Source organism: Plectropomus leopardus, chromosome 24 (assembly GCF_008729295.1).
Source record: "Plectropomus leopardus isolate mb chromosome 24, YSFRI_Pleo_2.0, whole genome shotgun sequence".
NCBI lineage: Eukaryota > Metazoa > Chordata > Actinopteri > Perciformes > Serranidae > Plectropomus > Plectropomus leopardus.
The window spans coordinates 8,547,513-8,572,308 of record NC_056486.1 but is presented as its reverse complement, the minus strand read 5'-3'; the positions used below and the strand labels follow the sequence as shown (position 1 = coordinate 8,572,308).

At 36.8% G+C, this 24,796-nt stretch overlaps 2 protein-coding genes across 3 annotated transcripts; one reads left to right on the top strand and one right to left on the bottom strand.

The window, feature by feature from the left end:
• Positions 1-2,453: 2,453 nt before the first annotated feature.
• On the bottom strand, positions 2,454-5,269 carry arl6ip6 (ADP-ribosylation factor-like 6 interacting protein 6). Its single transcript, XM_042513343.1, is given in 6 exon segments — positions 2,454-2,816; positions 2,978-3,110; positions 3,697-3,750; positions 4,866-5,008; positions 5,010-5,080; positions 5,083-5,269. Coding segments are annotated over 6 exon segments (522 nt in total). The 5' UTR covers positions 5,110-5,269; the 3' UTR covers positions 2,454-2,722.
• A 439-nt stretch (positions 5,270-5,708) lies between these two features.
• On the top strand, positions 5,709-23,642 carry arhgap1 (Rho GTPase activating protein 1). 2 transcript variants are annotated; one of them, XM_042513286.1, is made up of 13 exons: positions 5,709-5,801; positions 11,418-11,654; positions 13,771-13,869; positions 14,696-14,783; positions 15,603-15,734; positions 17,016-17,102; positions 17,197-17,295; positions 18,075-18,182; positions 18,468-18,544; positions 18,699-18,776; positions 19,265-19,393; positions 20,955-21,058; positions 21,147-23,642. In XM_042513286.1, the coding sequence occupies exons 2-13, from the start codon at positions 11,531-11,533 to the stop codon at positions 21,312-21,314; spliced, it is 1,293 nt and encodes a 430-aa protein (XP_042369220.1). In that variant the 5' UTR covers positions 5,709-5,801; positions 11,418-11,530; the 3' UTR covers positions 21,315-23,642. The 2 variants fall into 2 exon arrangements, with proteins under 2 accessions (XP_042369220.1, XP_042369221.1); XM_042513287.1 differs by lacking the exon at positions 17,197-17,295.
• The last annotated feature ends 1,154 nt before the right edge of the window (positions 23,643-24,796 follow it).

Here is a 24,796-nt window from a genome sequence, read left to right as displayed (position 1 = left end):
AAAAAAGAAGTATTGGTACTGATGAGTGTTGGTATCAGATTTATTAAAAATGTATCTTAAATGATTGAAAATGAAACACTGCTGTTGAAGTTTGAAATAATGAATGTTTAGCTGTTTACCTGCATCAAATGTTTGACAGAGTTAGGCTGCAGTGGAGAAACGTGTCACTCAGTGTAATGGTGGGTCTTATTGATGACATTTATGGACCACAGAAGCTTTATGGCACAGAGAAGAAGATACACAAGGCTGTAGATCGACACACAGTACTTGTTAGTGGGTACATTCATTGCTGATTTGTCTCAATGAGACAGTCATAGAAAATAAGTTATTCTTTAAGTTATTGTCTGACATCAAGCAAATGTATTTAGAAGAACTATGGAAAATATGGTCACATATAAACTGCAAATACCTGTAGGCAAAAATATGTCTTCCACACACACACTTACAATCATATACAAAGATAGCTCATGTGTTGCTTAATATAGATACAAGCTCTTCATAACAGTGTTGAATTAGTAGCTGTAGAACTTGTATAACAAATAGTTGAAATATTTGTTATGTAGTTCAGTGACAAATGGGTGCCTCATGTTCATGTTTTGCAGTTAAATATGTTTTCAAATGCCTTTTCCTATCAACAAACAAATATCTTGAATGATCATAAAACATTTTCACATGTTAGGTGATCTGCACAGATTTTATAGACTGTAAAACTGTATTAACAAAACCTCACATATATTTTTAGATATCTACCTATATGTACAACAGACATTTATCTCTGTGAAAAAGCACTTCCTCTTTGTATGATGGTTTCTGTTTATTAAAGGTCCAGTGTGTAGGATTTAGTGCCATTAAGCGGCAGAGGTTGCAGAACTGAAATTTCTTCTGCGTGCCCAGCGTGTAGAATAATGGCAGTTGATGCAAAAACAAAGTATTAAGACCCAGTGTTTGGTTTGTCTGTCTTGTTCTGGGCTGCTGTAGAAACAAAAAACGGCGATTTTTTCTTCTTCTTCTTCTTTTGAATTTATCTTTTGGCATTTTTTCATTAATGTTTTGTGTTTTGTTTCTTTACATTTTTTGTGATCATTAATTGTCATTTATTTTCCTTAAAATTTAGTTTTAAAAAAACAATGGGTTTGGAAGGCATGTTTTTGTTTTAATTCCAGTAATTTATTTCTTTTTTTTTAAAAAAAATAATATAGAATTTAAGAAAACAGGTTTGAAAAGCATGTTTTCTTTAAAAATCACCAAAAATGACACCATTTACTACAGCCAGAAACTGTAGAAACAGAAATTATTGTAGGTTTTCAAATTCCTGACAGTCCTTAAACACATCATGTGGGTGCTGAAATTATGTTTGAACTGAGTTTGAATCTTGTATGTTTAAAAAATTTTGAAATTGTGTCCATGACAATGTGTAAAAACCCATTATTATATTTAATATCTGCCAACAGATGTCCATAAGTCTTACACACTGGACCTTTAAATGTATTCTTTTGACACTGGTGGAGGCGGTCACCTCATCAAAACTTCTCGTAAATCTCACCTGTGGTTTTTTACATTCCAGATTTCTGTTAAATTCTTTGTTACGTTTTTAGAATTGATCATAAATTCAGTCCTGTGTGTGTGTGTGTGTGTGTGTGTATTTTTTTATTTTCCTGGAAGGTGTGTTGTGATTATACTGTGAACATGATGAATGGATTTATATTTTGACTGTTACTTTTTTTGTTTATTATGTCTTTAAATAAACATAAATAACATCTAATATCCAAAGTTTTCTTGCATTATTGTCAGGATGTTTATATTATTACTGTGAACATGGTCAAATGCTGACATTAGCTACACACAAAGTACAACCGAGGCTGATGGGAATATCATATGTGTGTCCCCTTATCTACACTGGGGCCGGATAATTGATTTGAGTGTTTTCCTTTTTTGGAAAAATTGTGAGTGTTTTGGCTGTTTGTTTGTTTGTTTTGTAATCTTTTAAATTTTTTTTTGTTTGTTTGAGCTAATCTGCTTTACTTAACCATAACATTTAAATTCACATTAAACACACAGTACAGAATAAATACAATATAAACTATTATGATACCAGTATACTTTATTTACACATAAAATGTTCCCTTTTAACATAGCAGACTAAAACAATTTAACCAAAAAATTTGGCCACATTTAATCCTTTGAATCCTGAGCAAATTTAATTGATTTCTTCCAAGAACGAGAAGAAAGCAATGAGCAGCTTAAAAAAACATGGTCCAAAAATGAGCAAAGTATTACCAAAAAAGTTATGAGAAAATTACCCAAAATTAAGCAAGAAAAGAAGTAAAAGACAAAAACAAACAAGAAAATGTCCTTTTAAAAAACACTATTTTTTTAAGTGTATGTATAAATATATTTTTCAGTGCTTTATTAAAGGACATTTTCTTGTTTGTTTTCTTTTCTACTTGCTTTTTTATTTTTATTTATTTATTTATTTATTTATTGTTTTTTTTTTTTTTTTTTTTTTTTACAAATTTTTGTGCCACGTCTTTGTAAGCTGGTCTGCGAGGGAAGGCTCACCCTCCCGCACTTTTGAAAACCCCTGCCCTAAACACATCACGTCTAAATTTCCATTACAAACTTTTATTTTAATGTCATAGTGGTGCACTTCTCGGATGTCTTTCCCCAGCATCAGATACATGTGTGTGCACCTGAGCACTTCTCCTGAGGGTGTGTTTGAGTGTCAGGTGAGGCTCCAGACGACAGTGAGTATGGCCATGATGCCATTAAGGACAGCAACTCCATAACCAATGTGGAAACCATGGCCAGATACACCTCTAAAAGAAAAAAAAAAAAAAACCACACACACACACCTGTTTTTAACATGTTGAATTCTTCACTTGCTGCCTGTTTGTGAGGTTAAATCACACTGACTGGATGATATGTCTCATGTTTACTGTCAGGTAGTGTGATGTACAGGTGTAAGGTGGTGTGTTACCTGAGGTGTGCCAGTGTCAGAGGTGTTTCCAACGCCATGCCAGGCTGGTACGAGTCAAGGAAGGTGAGAGTCCACGAGAGCACACAGCAGATACATCCTGCTAACACTGACAGCACAAGGATACTCCAGAAACCTACACACACACACACACACACACACACACACACACACACACACACACACACACACACTTGCATAAACTTTCGACATTTTTTTCTGGCAAAACATCGCATTTTATAAACTCCTCTTGTGTTTTTTATGCAAAAAAAAAAAAATCTTTTTCAAAGTAACTAAAGCTGTCAGATAAATGAAGTAAAGTATAAAGTATAATAATGAAATGGCGTGGAGTAAAAGCACAGCATGAGAAGAAAAAATTAAAGTACAAATACCTCAAATTCATACTTAAGTACAGTACTTGAGAACTTGTACTTAGCTTCATTCAAGCACTGATCGCTGCTTATACTGACTGATGTCGATACTAATAATGCAATTTTTATTATGTGAGCCTTCCATACCTACATAAGAGCTTTAGTCATTGAGTGCAAAATAAACATTTTGGTTAAACCAACAACGCTGTCAGTAGAAGGACAGGACTTCAGCTGTTTCTTACCTGTCAGAGACAACATGTTTTGTCCATGCATGGAACCACATCTAAAGGTCAAACTGGACATGAAGATGACAAAAACAGATTGTGGAGGTAAACACATATTGCTACTCACCCAGCATCCTCTGCTCAGTCCCATCCTCTCCTCTCACTCTCTCTGCCCGCAGCTCTGAAACAGTCGTTATCAATCAGAATCACGACGGACAAGAATAGCAGCATGACATCTTTGGTTAATGCAAATATCAAACTGATCAGTGTTTGTCAAATCAAATCAATCAGTAAAGATGGATTTAACTACGTTAAGTGGTTTGTTTCTGATATAAGAATTGTTTTGGGGGTTAGTGTTGTTTCATTATTTAGTTTGACATTATGATCTTTACCAGGGTCCACTTACTATCCTTCTCTGGATCTGTATTCATAAGACATGCAGTATGTTTTAAATGATACAGTAAGTGGACCTTGAGTAAACATTATTTTGTTAAACTATTCTTTAAATGTCAAAGTGAATGTTCACTTTTTTGCACAGTGTTTAGATCCAGTTCATGAACCCTTTTAATCTGATGATTGTCTTTTTCCTGTTTTGTTCAATGTAACAGTGTTATAGGCCACAGAGACACAAAAATGTGGTCAAACTGACTTGACTCACTGTTAGTTGAGGAACACTTTCTTTGTCATTCAGGTAATAGCTAAAGGGGTCCTTTCAAATGGTATTTTACACAATAATGCCACCATTATACTTTAACTCCACTACATTTAGGAGGAAAATATTGTGCTTTTTACTTCACTACATTTAACTGACAGATTTTAATTACTTTAAAAATGAAGATTTTGCATTAAAAAATATAAGAGTTTATAAAATATGATGTTTGTTAAATAAGAATAGGAGTAAGAATAGAAACTGAGTTTTGTGTGTTTTTTTTTTAAAATTAATTATTAATTTATTGTCTTATTATATTTGTCTTACATTATTTATCTATTTATTTTATTTGGATATTATATATAATTAGTTTTTAACTTTACAACAAATAATGTATTTTTTATTTATACTTTTGACTTTTTGACCCCCTGCCCCCTCCTTTTATATATTTATAATATAGTATTATGTTTTTAATATATTTTTCTATTATTTTCTAATATTTTTAATTTTGGGGGATGTGTATGTTCTGCATTGGTATTTTACTTTTATTCAGAGTATTTTCACAGGGTGGTATCAATACTTTTACTTAAGTAAAGGACCTGAGTACTTGGTCCACCACTGGTGGCACGCGACTCGCACGCGCTTACCTTTGAGTATCGGGTAGATGAGGGCGCAGACACAACTGACAGCGGCCACAGCGACGGCGGAGCACAATACCGACAGCACGACCACCGTCCACGGTTTGGGGCCGTTCCGATGGGTGCACTGCCGTCCCGTAGTCTCACCGGGGTGTCACGGGATGAGCCGATGTCTGCTCCATGTCCTCTGACCGATCCGGGCGACCGAAACCTTCTCCTAAAAAAAGTCTCTGTCTGTGGCACTCCGCTGCATTCCGATGCACTTTTTAATATTAACTTTCCGTCCCGTAACATTTGACAACTTGTCTATTTACACATATTTCTTTAAATAGTTTAGCATAGTTTAAACTGACCGTTTTAGCGCTGCATCAGGAACTATTGGTTTGTTCTTTCGTCTCACTCCAGTCGCACAGTCGCACTTCCGCACATAATCTTGTCCCTCGGGATGTGCCGTCAGTGTAGTTTTATTTTTTCCTGTGCCACACATTAAGCTGTCCGACTTAAAGTATGAACAGTAAAGTATATATTGCAAATCTTTAAAAAACAAAGAAAAAAATGACAAAATCTTAAACTTATTTAAAAATAAATAAATAAATAAAATAACAGATGTTTAAAAAAAAAACCAAAAAACTCCAAATCATTAAAAAAAAAAAAATCACCCCAAAAGTCATAATAATAAAACTAAAAAAAACACATTTTCTTAAGGATCTGAATACGTTTGTAATTGTGTAGTTTCACATAAAAGACCACGAGGTGGCGCGTGCATCTCATAGCGCTTTTATTGTGACAGGTACAGTGCAGCATAAACAGAAAATTATTTTGAAAATCAGAAACCGGAAGAGGTGTTGACGCAGAGCGTTGCTGTCAACAACGCAGATCAAGTCAACAGCGACTTCAGACGCCACAAAGCCCACTGGGTTATATCAAAGCTACTACACAATTACGGTATTTATTATTTCATTGTTTTGTGTATTTTATTGTGTTTTACATAAAATTAAACGATAAAGGCGGAAGCGCACTGGTCGCGTGAGCCTTTCGCGGTCGTGTGCAGTCGCACAGTATCATGAAGCTAACGTTAATTTGTGGTGGGAATGGTAACATTGATTTGTTATACTGCGGTGTTTTGGTTTAGCTAAATCATATTTCAGTGTTTCTCTTTAGGAGTGAATTGTCACACAGAAAGGGAACCGTTTATGCCAAATGTTTGCGTCTGAATATGCATCATACCGCGAAATGAACCTCTCTAATGCAGTTTGTGTTTTAGCTTTTTCAACATTTGACAGCAATGGTGGCTAAGTTAGCCCGTTTAGCTTTTCTAAAGCATCAGCCAAGATATTCAAATGTTTTTCTTTAGCTGACTTTGTGGCTGAAAGAAAAGCAACTCGGCTACCTGACTGCTCACTTGTTGCTTTTATCAGCAGACATATCTAAAGCTAACGTCATATTGTTAGCTCCAAAACTGCCTCTTTTACAGTGCCAAACTCCATGCAGATATCTGCTGTTTTAATGTGTGCGTGCTTCCCTGTCTTTTGCACATATTTTCAGACATAATTGATTAAATGCTGTTATTCAGAAGGTACCAGCTGACATGTCGGCATACATGAAAACCTCTCCTGCTGTAACGTTACACCTCGATGTTTTCTTGTCTTATCAATTGTGTTGGAATGTAACTGAGTACATTTACGCAAGTACTGTACTAAGTATGAATTTGAGGTATTTGTACTTTACTTGAGTATCTTCTTTCCATGTCACTTCATAATTTTATTCCACTACATATCAGAGGAAAATATAGTACTTTTTAATTCATTACATCTATCTGACAGCTGTAGTTACTTTTCAGATTGAGCTTTTTGCATTAAAAACGTGGAAAGAGTTTATAAAATCTAATGTTTTGGTAGAAATGAAGGACCAGAAAGTTTTGCAAGTTTGCAAGTTTATGCAGAAAAAAGAGTTTATTAATCAATTAGCTTTTTGACTGAAAATCATTAGCTAACTATTTTGATCAACATTTATTTGAGTGATTTTTTTCATTCCTTTTTTTAAATGATGGGATTTTTCATATTTTTACATTGTGAGGTTTGTGGGGGTATTTTCTCTCTCTATTTTTTAGTAATAAGTTTTTTCTTAAAAAACAATTTTGAGTTTGGGGAGTGTTTTCTTTTTTGTTTTTTCATAAATGTGAGTTAAGTAGGTTTTTTTCTATTTCTCTTTTTGATAATTTTGTGTTTTGTTGTTTGTCTTTGTTTCTTTCTAGATTTTCTGTATTAGGTAGTTTTACTTTTACCACTTTAAGTACATGTTCCTGATTATACTTACTTACTGTTACTTAAGTAACATTTTTAATGCAGGACTTTAACTTGTAACAGTATTTTTCACAGGGTAGTATGAGTACTTTTACTTAAGTAAAGGATCTTAATACTTCTTCCACCACTGCTTATCAATTCTCATGATATCATTTTACAGCCTGGTGGTAAGTTAGTTTAAGTTGGATATTCTGACAGCACTCTGGTCTCAGCAGTGTCTTCTTTCAAGGGACCGTTCAGTATTTATCAGAATAGGGGTGAAGTCTATGTTGACCCTCCGTGGAGTTACAAAGTTTGAGCTTCCCTGAGTGACAGGGTTAAAATACATGGCTCTTCCTCCATTTATAACCATATAGGCCTGTTTTTTTTATTATTTATACCAAATGTATTTCGTGTTTCCCATAGAATTTGAGTGTAAAAATAGTTTTTCCTGATAATGCTTGTGTATGTTTGTATCCCCTCCTACATTTTGGGGAGCTGTCATGTTGTCCATCTTTATTTACAGTCTGTGGATTCAAATAACGCACCAAAAACACACAAGACATGACTTAACAGCAATAACATTTCACAAATAAAACAATTTTCTTTTGCTAGACATGTTTTCCCACATATACAATATGCTAATGTTATTAGCATACTCGTGGACTTTTTCTCTACTTTCCTCTACTCACCTGGGATAATCATACACAAGACTTTATTGTTTCTTATCTAGGAAATAAAAGTATATAAAAGCTTGGATTCCACTACAGGAAATAGTTTTAACTTTACAAAAATAAATAGGTGGTCATCGGGAGGTTAACTGAGGACGCCTGTAAATATGTATATTTGTATGACTCTTCTCTGCCACATTACAAATGCCGTCAGATGGCAGGAAATTCACGGAAAGACATTTCCACAAACATTGGTGTGTGGACGTCACTAAAGGCACAAAAATGTGGAAGAACTTGAAGGACTCACACATACACTTTCAAAGACTCAGTTCAAGGGAAAAAAAGTGTTTTGGAGGTGTAATTGCAGTGAGTCAGATACAGCGGTGCACAAGTGTAAATGCTCACAGTGGCATATACCATTTATGCAGGTTACAGTGGCCAATCAGTGAATCTCAGTAAGAAGATGCTGGAATTAATGTCTGTCAAATATCCAAATCCAACTAACTTCACTGCGATCAATTACTCAGCTTTATGTTTGACTCTGTGTAGCTACTTAACTATAAAACAGGGCTGCTGGTTAGAAAGTGGCTTTTTTTATTGAGAAAAATGCTTTGTGTAACATGTGTTGAAGCTTTTACAGCTCCAGTCAGACATCTGTCAGTACGCTTTCATTTGTGTGTGCAGTGGGCATGAGACTACATTTGCGAATGGTGCCATCAAACTCACAAAGAAATAAATGCATAAATACAAATTGTGACCAGAAACCTTTCATAACAGTGAGCCAGTGGCTACCTAAAGGTCACAGAAGCAGGCTTAGACTGGATGGTGCCCTTGAGCAAGGCCCTCAACTGTTGACCCCAAATAGCTCTGGTGGAGGTGTTCACTGGCCAACAGTTCAGACTGTGGTTATACTGAGCAGCATCCAGATGTGAAGGCAAAAAGAGAACGCTGCTTTTTATTTACCCTAGTTAAATAAAGGATTATAAAATAAATCCCTTTCCATAAGTCCATGTGTTCCCTTGTTACTTTAAAATGATCAGTTTACAACATCAGCATGGTTACAAACAGCTGAAACTTCAGAATATGTCTGCTCTAATTGTATTTTTATTCTTTGCAATTTTTCAAAATGTATACCAATGAAATGCTAGGTCTTTTTAGGTTTGAAAATTAAATAAGTGATGAAGCTTAAATCAGTCCGGACTGTGGCCCTTTGCTGCGTGTCGTTTCCCCTTCTCTGTCCCACCTTTCCTGCCTCTCTCAAACTGTCCTTTAAATAAAGAGAAAATGCCCCCAAAAAATAATCTTTAAAAAAAAAAGCCTTTTTTCAAATTACATTTTCAAAACAGGAAATCGGTGTCAAATGTAAGTGACATGTTAACCTACTGAAAACTCTAAGAGTAATTTAAATTTTGTGTACCTGCACACATAACATTTCAGAGTAAAAAAAACATATTTTTTATTACATCATCAGTTTTGAAAAAAACTGACCCATCAGAAAGATTTTATTATATTGTTGGTAAAAATGATGTTATAGCATCAGTCAGGATATTTAATTTTAATATTCAGGATTCCTACAGTTATGGAAAATCTGGAATTAAATATTGTGTAATTGAACTTCACAGTCCCATTGTCTGGGCCTGGAAAAGTCACGGAACTAATAAAAAATCATTGACATTTTTGGAAAAATCATGGAAATGTTTTTGTGTATAATAAATTAAAGTGACAGGTTTGGAAGGCATTTTTTTCTTTAAAAATTTTGCCTTTTTTTCCTTCTTTTTAAAAAGATCTTTATAGATTTATAGACAGAAGATTAATTCATGCACTGTGCTAAAAAATATTTAAAGGCTCTGCTCCCTTTTTCACCTCACACCATCCTGCCTATTGAAGCAGCAAGACATGAAGGAAGAAGAGAGCAATGATTAGTGATAACAGCTGTGCATTTCTCCTGCTGGTTTTTATCTCTGTGTTATAGGGGAACATAATAATTCTGAGGGATTTTGTCTCCAAGCCTTTTTTTCGGGGAACCACTTCCCAACCCCCTGCTCTCCTCTGCTGCTCTGCTGCACTGTGATAAGGAGGAGGGATAAAGGAGGCAGGGTGCTGCTACTGCTGGATCCTCCTGCTCATATGTACACTCAGTGATAGTGTGTGTGTATGTGTGTGTGTGTGTGTGTGTGTGTGCGTGCGTGCACGCGCAGGGCTTTATTGTAACAGGATGCTCAAACATTGACACCTGCAGACAGGTGTTGTGGCAAGACAGGGAAGAGCGCAGTATGCTACACTGTTCTACTGCTGTAAATCCTGGAGGGAACAAACAGACTGTTTCACCGTCTGACTGATGAGCTGACTGCATGTTTTGTTGTTGACAGGGCTGTAAGTGTTAATTTGGATATCTGGAAGTGGTTTGATTGCAACCAGTAGTGGACGAAGTATTCAGATCCTTTACTTAAGTAAAAGTACTAATCCCACACTGTGAAAATACTCTGTTACAAGCAAAGGTTCTGTATTTAAAATGTTACTCAAGTAAAAGTAAATAAATAGTATCAGGAACATGTACTAAACTACTACATCATGATTATCACGATATTCATTTTTCTCATGATATTACAAATTATACTGGTATTATCATGGCTGATATATGTCACAACTCTATCTGCAAGTGTCCACATCACTCAAAATCCTTATCTCTTTGTCCCCCTGTCACTGAGAAACAGGCCAGCTGTGTTCTAATAGTTGTTTTTCACTATCGTGTGTGTGTGTGTGTGTGTGTGTGTGTGTGTGTGTGGGGGGGGGGGGGGGGTTGGTCAGCAGCAGTAGGCTGACTGTGTCTGTTGGTTAGTAGCGATATTTATTTAAAGCAACATGCTGTCAGCCAGCATAACATCATGTAGTAGAGGGAGAGCAGAGGTTGTGTGTGTGTGTTTGTGCGTGTGCGTGTGTGTGTGTGTGTGGAGAGAGAGAGAGAGAGGCAGAGGGAGAGAAAACAGGGTTAATAATTGGGGGTTGGGAGATAAAAGAGGAAGTGTGAGTGTAGAAAACAGAAGAGAAAGAGGGATGCAATCATTAATTTGAAGCAGTTACATTATGCTGCTGTCGCAGCCTCGCTGAGTTTTACAGTGTGTTGCTGGATCTGCTGGAGGCAGTATTTCATTGTCCTCTCAGCAGCCCACACTGCAGAGGAGAGCTACAGCAGAGAGGGCTGTATTAACGTCCCTCACTCAGATGTTTTACTAAGCCTGCACAGCTAAAATCTGCTGTCAGCAAAGACCACAAGTACTTGTAAGAAGACATCGACATAACAAAGGTCCAACACCAGCCTGATACTGAGAGTGTAGTTTTCCTGGAGTAAGTTGAATTAATAGAATTGTTTGGAGGATAAATTTGTTGATGTTTTCACAGTAGTTTTTGAAGTAGTTTTCAATCAAATATGTTTTATGTTGTCAAAGTTGTTTCATAAATGTGTAAGACTGAGTTTGTGTTGCCTTACAACCGTATTATTTACCTGACATCTACATTTTCAGATCAAATTATTGACAGCATATTTATAATTTCAGCAGTAGTTGAAATGTCTTCAAACCCAGCTGACCTGAGGTCTCTGTCTCTTGCAGGACTCTGGCTGCTGCTCTGTGAAAGTCCCAGCTTTGTGTGTGTGGTACAGTAGAGACATCACTGTGCAGTGTGTGAGTGGGTGCGTGTCGCGCCGTCCTGCAGTGTGTGTGTGATGTCTTCAGAGCTGCTGGTAGATCTGGGTGAAGACCCTGCGACTGCACAGTTGGGACAACTGAAGCTAACAACGATAGAGGACCAGCAGTGGCCCGCTGATGAGTCAACTTTCAGCAAGTCGGGTGAGAAAAATACAAACTCTTTTACTTATCTCACTGTCACAAGACATTCCCTGAGGATATATTTTTTTTTTTTTCCAAGTTTTATTTGCAGTAACAAAGCCACAGGGATGACATACAGACAGGGGGGTAAGGGTGGCTACCGGTTGATTACAAATAGAAAGTAAAAATAGGGAGATTAATTGTAGTCGTGCATGGTCAGGATTTGAATGATTTTTGTAGAAAAGCCTTTTTGTGGAGAAAATTTGGGCGAAAAATATTTTAGTCATTATTAACATTTGTGGTATTGGTAATAATGTTAATGAACAAGAGGGCAGTCAGTAATACCTACATGTATACACACACACACATGCAAATAATAACAGATATTTAAAAAAGGGTTTTTTTGAGAAAAAGAAAGGGAAAAAAAGGGAAAAAAGTCAGTAAACAAAACTAGACATACAAAACCCTAGGGCTAACCTAAACCTTTGAACCAAGTCTCAACCCACAGTCCTCACTCCTATTACAAAAATGAGCATTGCCTTAAATACATGCACTCACATATACAAAACCAAACAAAACATGCTGACTTGCTTCACACAAGTTTGGTTAAACAAAAAATATAAAACAGGATGTACTCTGTCATGCAGTCCTTGCATAATAACCACTTTGTTAACAGCTAAACACAAAATACTGTTTAACCAAACATGCAGGTGTCCCTGTTTGAATAGGTTCTGTGTAGAAGATGATTATAATAATTTTATTTACAACATCTCAACCTCATGCATGAAGTCAACTCCAGATACACCAAACGTTCTTAACCATCCAAATCTGCTCTTACCCGGGTGTGCTAATTGATGAATCCCATTTGATCAAAAGTCATTTATTAGCACAGGAAACGCCCCCTAGACACTATTAAAGGGCAGATTTTGTGCCGTGTGCAAAGACTCCAAACAAAGACTGAAGAGATTACACCAAAAAAGGCAGCATGAAGAAGAAGAACTTCTACAGCTGTAAAATCAACATACTGTTAAATAAACTTAAATCTGATTTTTCAGAGTGTCAGCACCGGTGTTACAGGACAATCAAAAACCCAGCAATGGCAAAACATTTCTCAGCAGTGTGGAAGAAATATTTAGATACTCATAAGTAAAAGTACTATACCACACTGTACTCAATGCAGAGTTTAAATAAATTTAATAAATTAAAAAGAATTAAAATGACCGAGAGGAACAGTTGCAAGTCCTCATAGATATATTTTAGAAGCTGGAACCATAAAATGCTTTTTCATGAAAAATTATGTCAACAAAGACATTTTTATGTCAAAAAACTTTGTTTCAGCTGTACTGGTATACTTTCATATGGTTTGTGTGCAAAAATCTTAATTTCTAAAGTAAATGGTAAGTTATGTAGTGGAGTAAAAGGTAAAATATTTCTATCGAAAGTTTGGTGGAATAGAAGGAGAAAGTGGGATGACATTAAATACTCAAGTAACCCAAAAGTTCCTTAGATTTGTACCTCATTACAGTACTCAAGTAAATGTATTTAGTTACATTCCACTACTGGTCAGCCGAGTAGTACGCACAGTAACTGAAATTACAGTAATTGGCCTCAATGGACCAAGTATAATATATTTTTTTAGCCCTGAAATTTAATAATCAAATTACTTTAATTACTCTAAGACATCATTAAAGTTTAATTATATGATATTTATGCATTTTCTTTAAATGCATGAACATCACAATTATGAGCACAAATATAAAACTTGTTTTCCCAGTTTTGACCATGATTTGTGGCCTGTAAAAATGAGATGTTCTTTTCTTATTTTCGTAAGAGTGCTCTTAACCACTTGTAGAAGGTTCTCTTACCTAAGAGAAGAGCAAAAATAAGAAAACATCGGGGAATCCCAAAATTCAGTGGGTACCAACAAAATAAGAACAAATCATGGATACATACAAAAATAACAGAAAATTTGTCTGTATATTGTTTCTTGCATGAGGCCCATTGTCTTTGTAGAACAATTAGATTTGGAAATTTTGCTTATAGAGCCAGGGTTCCCTGAAATAGCCTCTCCCACTTTATGACTCTATAGTTACTGTAATATTTAACATTTTCTAACATAAATTTCTTCTCACTTCAGAGACAGATCTCTCACAGTGCTTCGATGCCGGCTCTCCTCACCTGCCCTGGGACCATCCCTTCTATGACATCGCCAGACATCAGATCATTGAAGTGGCAGGTCAGTCCTCCAGTCACCAACCTCCGTTTGTTTTCTTTCTTTTTTCTCATCTCCATTCTGACATGAGTTTGTCTTTTGCTTTTATCTTTGCCAACTAACCAAAAAAAGGATGGTCATTTGCAGGATTTGGACTGTTTGTTTGGTGTTGTTTTTTTAACAGTAGGAGGAGTATTCAGGGTTACCACGGTCATGGAAAATTTGGAAAAGTCATGAAATTTCTCAATAATGTTTTCCAGGCCTGGAAAAGTCATGGAACTAGTAAAAATCTCTAAAGGTTTTGGAAAAATCATGGAAATGTGTGTCATTTGAAATTTTTCAAATTTTGGGCAATTTTTTTGGGTTGTGTTTTTTTACTCCTCATTTTTTTATTTGTTTATTTTAAACGCATGTTTTGGTGGGTTTTTTTTTTTAAACTTATTTAATTAATTTTTAAAAAGTTTTGTAAGCTTTAAAATTTAGGGCGATTTCTTTACTTTCTTCTTAAATTTTTGAAAGGCATGTTTTATGTTTTTTTTAATGATCAAAATAACACCATTTAGCATAGCCAGAAACTGAAAAACAGAAGTTATTCTGGTATTTTCACATTTCTGACAGTCCTTAAGCACATCATGTCTAAAACTGAGTAGCGTTTGAATGTTATATATTTGAAAACCGCTGGGCAAGTGGGGCAAGAAAAAAACGTACTTTGGGTCCTTAAAAAGTCATGGAAAAGTTTTGAAATTGTGTGCATGTCAGTGTGTGGGAACCCTGGATATTATACCATGAAAACACTCTAATTTAATGTAAGCAATGTTGAATTCCTGTCTGCTTTTCTTTGTGCCTGTAGGTGATGATAACTTTGGCAGGAAGGTGATAGTATTTAATGCCTGCAGGATGCCTCCACAGCACCAGCTGGACCATCACAAGCTGCTGATGTAAGAACCCATGTAAACCTAACTTCGACATGTTTTTTTTTAGACATGTAGTTTTATTTGTTAGCGTCCCGCACACATCCAGTTGTAATTTAACATAGAACTGGAATCAAATTTAGGCCACCAAATAATGTTTGTTTATGTTTGTCACAGCAACAAAATTCTTATGGCCATCTCTCATCTTTCATACATTATGACTATTATTCAGCTTTGAAAGCAATTTATTCAGCTCAGTTTCAGCTTTTCAAGGAATCTTAAAATATTCCACGTTATTCATACAGTACAGGCTTTATTCAACCTTTAAAACCGGCAGCCCAGTTTAGCTTCCGCTTTTCAACATCCAGCATTTACGCTGCAATTTCTTTGGAATTACCTTTTCTTCTTTTACTTTCTCACTTTTTCTGCAACTCTGCTTTTTCCACTAAGTCACTTCTTCATGTATCAGCTGTTTGACTGTAGAGTGACAGGATATTTGAGCAGAAGAAGAGGTCATATGCAGTAATGGTCTGTGGTTTGAATCAAACCAGGGTTTTTATGCTTAGTCCACGTCTTTACTGCTGGCTCACCAGGACACATCATTATGCCCCATTATGAAGCAACATGACATGTTTCTCAGAAGTCCTCTGAAGAAACTGTCTGAATCACTTCTGTGAAGGCAAACATGATAATGTGTTTTCTGCCATATGGCGTCTTTAACAGGCTGTAAAGTAAGATGGTTAGTGAAAGTGTGGTTCTTTTGTAAACCTGAACCAGGGTATAGAGCGCAGTTGAGATACACACTTAACCATTTAAATTACAACGAATGTCTTTTATTTTTTGCAGGTATCTTAAAGGAACCCTGGATCAGTATGTCGAAAGTGACTACACTCTGATCTATTTCCACCATGGGCTGACCAGTGAAAACAAACCTTCTCTCGGCTGGCTACGAGATGCATACAGGGAGTTTGACAGAAAGTAAGTAAATTTGCATGCTCCTGTCTGCACCCAGTCATAACCAGTGAAGTTATTACTGAGTGCAGACAGAAGCCTCGGTCACCACAGTGTTTACCTTCGGTTGACTGCTTTGGTCTGGCAGAAGTGCTGCCGGAAGTGGCTCACCCACCAAACCTACTGCACCAAATTCCGTTATCAAATGTAATACTTTTAAGTTCCTTTAAATATTTAACAGCCTACTTTTCAAAATATTTGTCAACTGCTTTTTGAAATCCACATAAACCACTCTCCACATCAGCATTAAAAAGATCCATAGAGAATATGTCACTTGGAACCTGGTTTACCTGTTTCTGCCTCTACTATTGTCTTCCTACAGAGCAGGCAAGCAAGCAAAAAATGAATTAATTATTTTAGATTAATAAATTAATACCACTGCTACCACTATCACTACTACTTCTAATAATAAAAATTATTAAAATAAAAAAAGGATGTCAGAGATGTCACTGCAGGTGTGCTTGGAGACTGCAATACTCTCTATGCATTCAAGACAATGTTTTGCACTTGTTGTTTAATTAAGACACAAATAGACATGAATTCACACTGGGCAACAAGTAATGCAAATGACACGACACAAATGAAGCTAAATTTGTGCTATTTAAATATTTGTTGTGTTGAAAGTTTTCAACTTAAGCAAGAAATTTGCTCAAGTTGCAGGATACTGTTTTGCAAAAGCTTATTAGTGTTGAAATCTAGTAGCAATTCTCCTGATGTTACCATGATGAAGGACAAATATCGTGGCCGTCTGTGCACCCGGAGCTCAGCACTGACTCACTGAGCATATGGGAGGGAAGGGGAAACCTTCTAGAAGAGTTCACGTGAAATAGAGGACATCATATGCACAGTCATGTGTCCCAATATGAATGAATTATTGAAATCAGATTAAAATATATATATATGTGTATATATATCCCCATCATTTGCTCTGGCTTTGATGGTCTTGTCCTTTGCATCGTCCCTAAAGAAATGTTTATCATCATTACAAAATGACTTAAGAAAAAAACAGAACACGCTATTTGTGTTACTGACACTACAGTCTCTGTACTCATGTTTTAGATCACTACAAATGTATAGGGATTACACAGCAGCAAAATTGACCCAGAAATTAAAAGCAGACTGTCAGTGGTTTAAGTGTAAAGAAGATTTGCTCCTAAAGTAAAAGTGAAAAACACTGCATGCCGCACACTTTATCCTTATAACCTGTTTAGTACATTTTGTCAAACTGTCGTCTGTTTGTGTTTTCAGGTATAAGAAGAACATCAAGGCTCTGTACATCGTCCATCCCACCATGTTCATCAAGACTCTGCTGATCCTCTTCAAACCAATCATCAGGTACTTTTTACGCCTCTGCACCGGTGAAAGCTGAGGCCAGAGGAATAACACTAAAGTGGGATTTCCAAATCTGATTTTGTCTCTGTCTTTGCAGTTTCAAGTTTGGCAGGAAGATTAACTATGTTAGCTATCTGAGTGAGCTGGAGGATGTGGTGAAGTGTGAGCAGCTGCTCATTCCTGCACGTGTCAAAGAGTAAGAAGTGATCACTCTCCACATTCTGTTTCACAGATCCACTCTGAGATTATGCACAGTCAATCTTTGCATTTTGCCCCCCCTGCTGGCATTTTAATAGATCCTGAGAGTACAGTTTCTGGTTGGATTACAGTCACTTTTGCTATTTTTTCAGTGGTGGAATGTAACAAAGTTAATTTACTCAAATACTGTACTTAAGTACAAATTTTAGGTACTTGTACTTGACTTAAGTGTTTTCTTTTCATGTCACTAAATACTTTTACTAACAGGAGTTTATGAAATCTGAGGTTTTATTATCAATTAATTTATGGAACAGTTTGTTCAAGTATAGCTGATATGAGTCGTTGATTATCTGATTGTCAGAACATTAGTTGACTAATGGGGTGGTTTTTTTTCAACGTTCATTTTAATTTTAACGTTTGGGGTATTTTTTTCTAATGAAGAATTAATAATTTTCATTTTTTTGGATGCTTTTAAACTTTGGCTGCTTTGAGTACATTTTCCAGATTATACATACATACTTTTACTTAAGTAACATTTTCAATACAGTACTTTAATTTGCGACACAGTATTTTCCCACTGTGGTATTATTACTTCTACTTAAGTAAAGGAACTGAATACTTAGTCCAACGCTGCTATTTTCTTTCCTGTACTCCACCCAGTAACAATTTAAACCTACACATATTTACTTTCTGTCAGGCACCATCATTACACAACTCTGTTTACTTTTTAAATCTTTAAAAATCTTGAATATGTGATACTCTTTGTATCTGTGTCAGGTATGACAACAAGTTAAGAGCATCCCTGAAACCAAGCGCCCAGCCTCCCATGTCTCCTCCTCACAGCCCTCCACTCCCCGACCAGGTGTTTGGGGTGCCACTGGCACTGTAAGTCAGTCTCTGCTCATCTGTTTGTTGGATTCTGCTTTGGCAGATTTTTCTCAGACCATTTGTTCTATATGTTAAATGCACAAAGGTTTTAGATGGTACTGTAATAACACTGGGCCAGACTTCTTATCTTAACCACGGTGTGTGTGTGTGTGTGTGTGTGTGTGTGTGTGTGTGTGTGTGTGTGTGTGTGTGTATGTATGTGTATGTATGTGTGTGTGTGTATGTATGTGTGTGTGTGTGTGTGTGTGTGTGTGTGTGTGTGTGTGTGTGTGTGTGTGTCAGGCTAAGACAGCGGAGTTCAGATGGTGATCCAGTTCCTGTAGTGATGAGAGACACAATCAGCTTCCTTTTAGAGTCAGGTAACTCTTTCCTTGTGATGGTAGAAACACTAACACAATGCACTAATGAACTGTAACTGTAGATCAGTCAATGAGAACTGCATTGTTCTTCATTGTATGTGTGTGTGTGTGTGTGTGTGTGTGTGTGTGTCCGCGTGCATTGCGTGTGTGTCAGGTATGGAGATTGAGGGAATCTTCAGACGGTCTGCTAATGTGACTCTTGTGAAGGACGTCCAGGTCAGATACAACTCAGGTAGGAACAACAGACTGAGTCACACACGTTCTCATATTACAGCTAAAATACTTTTTTTTAAAAATATCCGAGGTGAGAAAAAGGTAATGCACTAAGAGAATCTGGATCATATTTGATCAGTGCTGCCTCGTTTAACAGGTAAACCCTTTAAACGTGGGCAAATTGGCCTGATTTCTTTCAAAAGCATGTTTTTTGACACACTATTTTTGTAATTTGGTTTTTTTTATGTGTTCTTTTCCCCAATAATTTTAAGTGCTTTTTTAATGTTTTGTTTGTTTTCTAAGATTTTTCTGCATTGGGTAGTTTTACACTAAATACTTTAAGTATATTTTTCCTGATCATACTTGCTTATTTTTACACAATTAACATTTTCAATTCAGGACTTTTAAATATAACAGTATCTTTACTGTGTTGTATTGGTACTTTTACTTAAGTAAAGGATATGAATACTTAGTCCAACACTGTGTGTGCATTTGTGTGTTTGTTAGGTACAACAGTGGATTTCAGAGAGATGGAGGATGTCCACTTGGCTGCTGTGATTCTGAAGACATTCCTGAGGGAATTACCTGAGCCTCTGCTGACCTTCCAGCTCTACAACGACATTGTCAACTTCACCTGTACGTTCAAACAGTCACTTTTGTTTTTATTTTCACTATCAAAATTCCTAGAAATCCCATTATTCCCTAGAGGGGAATTACATGGGAACTACTACTGGCAGAGAATCATGGCCTCAGATTTGGAGGTTCACACTCAGCTGCAAACAGCCCCGGTGCATGCTGGAGGTCACGGTGTGATGAAGCTAACAGAACCACATTATCTGCAAAAAGCAAAGATGCGATTCTGAGGTCCCCAAACTGGACCCTTTCCTTCCCACAGTTGCGCCTTGAGACCCCGTCCATGAATATCACAAACAGAATCGGTTTCAAGGGATGACCCTGGAGAAAACACACCCACTGGAAACGTAGAAAAACAGGAAGGAACCAAAAAAGAAAACGGCTTTTATTTTATAGGCAGGTTCTCAAGGTAGAAAATGATTAAAAACTATTACTTCTTCGATGCATTTGAGCATCCAGCTTTCTTCGGGAAGTTAAGAAGGCTGAAGTCCAAAACAAGTGATAATTTTCAATCATGTTCTACCTGTAGAAACTGACAATATAATATAGACCCTTCACTTTTTTCCTAAAGACAAGTGGTTCCCTCCAGTTTTTCTAGATTTGTTATTCCCTTCACCAAAGAGCATCATCTTTTTTGTACTATTACTACTTTCAAGAAGCTCTTCTGGCTTTTTACCCACTGGAAATGTGTTTGACTTTACGCCAAATATGCAGACACAGCTCTCATTTTGGTCATACAGGCACCAGATAGCTCATAGCTAAGACCCCAGTAAAGTGTTTTTTAAGCACCTATCCAGACTTTTAAAGTTTTCAGTGTAAAGAGGCTTAGAACATTATGATGAAGGTATATGATGTTCCTTCTCATGCCCAGTTGTATCTCAGAAGTTGTTGCAGCAATTTTTTGGGTTGACATAAGATTTTCTGCACTGTTATGGAGCCAAATGGCTTTGTTGACTTCTGTTCTCAAAACTGCTGAGAAACAGTGTTATTGTTGATATACATATAAAAGCTATCCTTCCTCTGACTGCCCAAAGTCTGTGGTTTGTGGCTGTAAAGTTTAAAGAGGCAGTGATAATCCTAGAGGTCACAATAGATCATTATGCCTCTGCGCCGGCAATTGCCATGGCCTGATACATTTTCAGGTTGGCTGCCCATCCCATTCTCATGAATAAGATATCTCAAGCCTTTTCATCAAATTTAGCACAAATGTCCACTTGGACTCAAGGGTGAAATAATTAGAATTTGGTGGGCAAAGGTCAGTGTCAGCTGCATTTATCTCATTCTTTTACATTTATCAACTCAAGAACAACTTGAGGGCTTTTCATTATATTTGGCACAAAAGTTCACTTTGACTCAGTAATGAAGTGATTAGAATTTGAACACAGTCTGAAGATGGTCTTTAGGGAATTTCATCAAATCCGGCACAAACATCCATGTGGAGTCAGAAGTAAAGCGATTAGAATTTGGTAATATTGTGCACGTCAATGCACAGATTAACTACGACATCGACATCATCTACATCCTAAAGGAGCTCTAATTCTCAGTGGTGTTTGTTGTGTTCCAGCTGTATCCAGTGATAACCAGGTGGAGCTCATGAAGACACTGGTGGAGTCGCTGCCAGAGGAAAACTATGCATCACTCCGATACCTCATCACATTCCTGGCACAGGTACAGCTTATGGACTACACTACCCACCACAACCATCCAAAAATGTTTTATCAGTTGCTCTGTTACCAGCAGTATTCTGTCTGTTTAGGTATCAGCCAACAGTGAAGTGAATAAGATGACCAACAGTAACCTGGCTGTGGTGTTTGGTCCCAACCTGCTCTGGGGGCGAGACGCTGCCATGTCACTCAGCGCCATTGGGCCGATTAACAACTTCACCAGAACCCTGCTGGACCAGCAGCATCTGGTTTTTACCTAAAGCCCTTCCAACCGTCAGTCTCTCTTCCGGTCAGAAACCCCGTTTCCCACTAAAACACTATACACTTAAAAAGATCCTGTGGACCAATCACATTTCATTTTACCTTCCAGCAGTCTTTACGTTCTGATTGGCCCTTAGCACAGTCTAAATGCTAAATCAAGAGGTGACGACTGCTTACAGCTTCTGGCCGGTATTTCCATTTTCATGTGACTCCAGGCATTTGGATGGAAATGGCCCAACATTATCCTGCAGCCAAATAACCCTCAATAAAAAACGAATAGCACAAAATCCAGCATTCACGCTGGGTCACTTTGGCCAGACTTTGGAGGTCTAGGCAGTCATGCATTTTGCTGCTTAGTTGTTGTTTTTTATGGTTTTGACTAGTCCGCAGTCTGCAATCATGAAACTGAAAGATACACTCTGACTTCATTACAGCATTTCATCAAATAGTCACCAAAATCTAGCATTTCTCTTCCACACACTATATGTTGCAAAACTGTCCAGAAACAGGTAAGTGGTGACTTGCTGGAAACTACGATTGGTCAAATTTGCTAAAGAGTTGCAGTGATTAGACAAAATTGCAAAATCATGAAGAATTCACATGGATTCGTTGAATATGCATTACTTGTGGCAACATCCTGGAGAGGCGGGCGAGTTCACGTTAAAGTGTAGTGACAAAAACAGGGAGTGTATCTTTCAGGATTAAATGATTATGTTGGTTCCCGTGTGAATGCATGCACACTCCCTGGCTGCAGTAAACGCCACCCGCAGTTCTGTCACATAGAACATTTCTGACTCCTCCACCACCTCCTTGCACCAAACCAACCCTTTCAAACTGTCAGTCCTAAGTGCATGTGTTTCTAGTATTCAGGTGTCTCAGGCCGACCTGAGCACACTCTGGCTATCATCTTTTATCTCTTTCGGGAGATTAATAGCAGTTGGACTTAGACGTCCCCAGTCTGTCTCTGTGTACCTGTGCTGTGCTGTGTTCAGTCTGCTGTTCTCTATGTAGTGCCAAAAAACAAAACCGGCCTCCAGCTTTCACAGAAAGAGCAGGGTGTTAAATCATTATGAATAATAATAACATATAGTGAAGCAATGCAGTTACCAAAAGTCCCCCTTTAGGATTATGATCCCAAACTTTAAGAGAGAAGAGATGAAGAGAATGGAGGTGTGAGTTTCCGTCTCCATGAAAGACTCAGGTTAGAAACGGTGATCTTGGTACCAAACGTAGTGGACAATCTTTAAAATGCTGTAATTATAGTAAAAAAGGAGCTGTATGATTCTACCTGTAGATCACAAAGTGTTTAAAAATAGCTGTGCATGTATGAAAGAGTGCTGGACCTGGTCTGGTTTCAGACTGAGGACTCGCTGCTCTGTAATATACTCTGTAATATCCTCATAGTGAATTGACTGATATCTGTGATTCTTTATGGCTCTCTACTTTCTATATTTGACTTTAACATTGTAGTAATAATATCCTCTTGGGATTTTCACACGTTTTTCCTGCCCAACATTAGAAGAAGTAGCTGTAGTTCATGAAAAAAAAAACACTGAAATAACTGTTAAAAAACAAACATTTTTTTCAATGGTATGGGATATTAGTTGTAGTAAAAGTACACCCAACTCCAGTGAGGCTTAATATTCAGAGTGCAGCAACAGAGCTACAAATGTTCATGCTAAACTGTTTTTTTCTTTCATTTATCATTTACTTATGTTCTTTCATTTATTAATTGTGTGCACTTCCCAGGCCAAATAGTATTTCTGCACTTATCATTGTCTGTATTCTGTGGTTTGTCTTCAAGCTTTATTTTGATCTTCATTCAGTTCCCAAAGCCTTAATTTTCAGAACCATTTCTCATTTTCTACCATTTGTCTTCAAATTCAGCTTCCCTAAAGCACTGAATTTAAGTAAAATGAAAAGAAAAGATTTCTGACTGTCAGTTACTACGTCACGCGTGCTCTGATGAAGGTCTGATAGACCGAAAGCTCAAACAATAGTATGCAGAAATCTTTTTTTTATCAGGTTGGACTCATTGATGCTTCCAGCACCTTTGCCAAGATTGAGCGGGGTGGAGACGTGGTCGTCCAGCAGTTATCGATGTAAAATTAACCCCGAAAAGTCTTTGTCACTGAAAAGTCTTCAGTAACCTCAAAAAGTCTTTAATGATACTAATAAGTCTTAAATAATCCAGAAAAGCCTTTAATAACTTTGAAAAGTCTTAAATATCCCCCCAAAAATCTTTAATAATGCAATGTATCCCTAAAAGTCTGTCATAACCATGAAAAGTTTTTAATATTTATGAAAAGTCTTCATGAAAAGGCTTTAATACTAGGGATACATTGCATTATTAACACACACACAATTTTAATAACCTTGAAAACACTTCAGTATCCTCAAAAGGTATTTAATAACCCCTCAGAAATATTTAATAACAAAAAGTCTTTAATATTTCTGAAAGTCTTGTTTTATTGTCCATAAAAAGTCTTTCTTGTCTGCGAGGACTCTGCTTTTTAAAGCCTTTTTAGAATTATTCATGAATTTTCTGGAATTCTGAAGAATTGTCGGGGTTGTTAAGGACTTTTTGGGGATATTGAAAACTTTTCAGGGAATTTCAAAGACTTTTCGTGGATATTAATGACTTCAGGGATATTAATCGGGGATATTAAAGACTTTTTGGGAATGTTAAAGACTCTTTGGGGATATTAAAAACTTTTCGATAATATTAAGGACTTTTTGTTGTTTTTAAAAACTTTTCAGGGGTTTAAAGACTTTTCTGGAACTTTTAAGACTGATTGGGGTTTTAAAAACTCTTCACAGTTATTAGATACGTTTCGGGGTTATTGAAAACTTTCCAGGGTTATTTAAGACATTTTCAGGGCTATATAAGACCTTTTCTGCAGTTTTCAGGGTGATTTCAGAGTTTTTGGGTTTAAAACAAAAATGATTATTTTGAGTTGAGCAGCTCAGTGTACTTTTGACATATAGTTGTTAACAGGTCTGATATGTTATATTGTATTTGGCTGGAGGTCACACGAACAAAACAGGGTTAGCTGTTTGACCTTTGTGACCATGATGTCTCCTTACTGTAGTTGTGCAGTTTGTGTAAAAACTCCTGGCCAAACTATACTATTGAATCAGTTGTCTTTTATTTTGTCAATGGCCAAAATACTATTAGTGGATGAATATTAGTGTTGTTACGTTGCTATGGTACTTCATATGATGTGACTGAAAAGCACCAAAAGATCGGAGATTTAGTTTGACTGAAGCTGAAAGCAAAAAAAAAAAATCTCAGATGTTTACCTGTCGTAACTCCCAGTCATGTCAATACTGTGCTTATTGACATGCCATTGGTGTCTATTTGGGTGTGTCTGTGCAGGTGTGTGTTTGTGTGTACATGCTAATTTGGACCCAGCACACTTGGATAGTCAAAATATTTCTGACTGCTGGGGTTTAAATATGTAGTAGTATAACTAGGGCT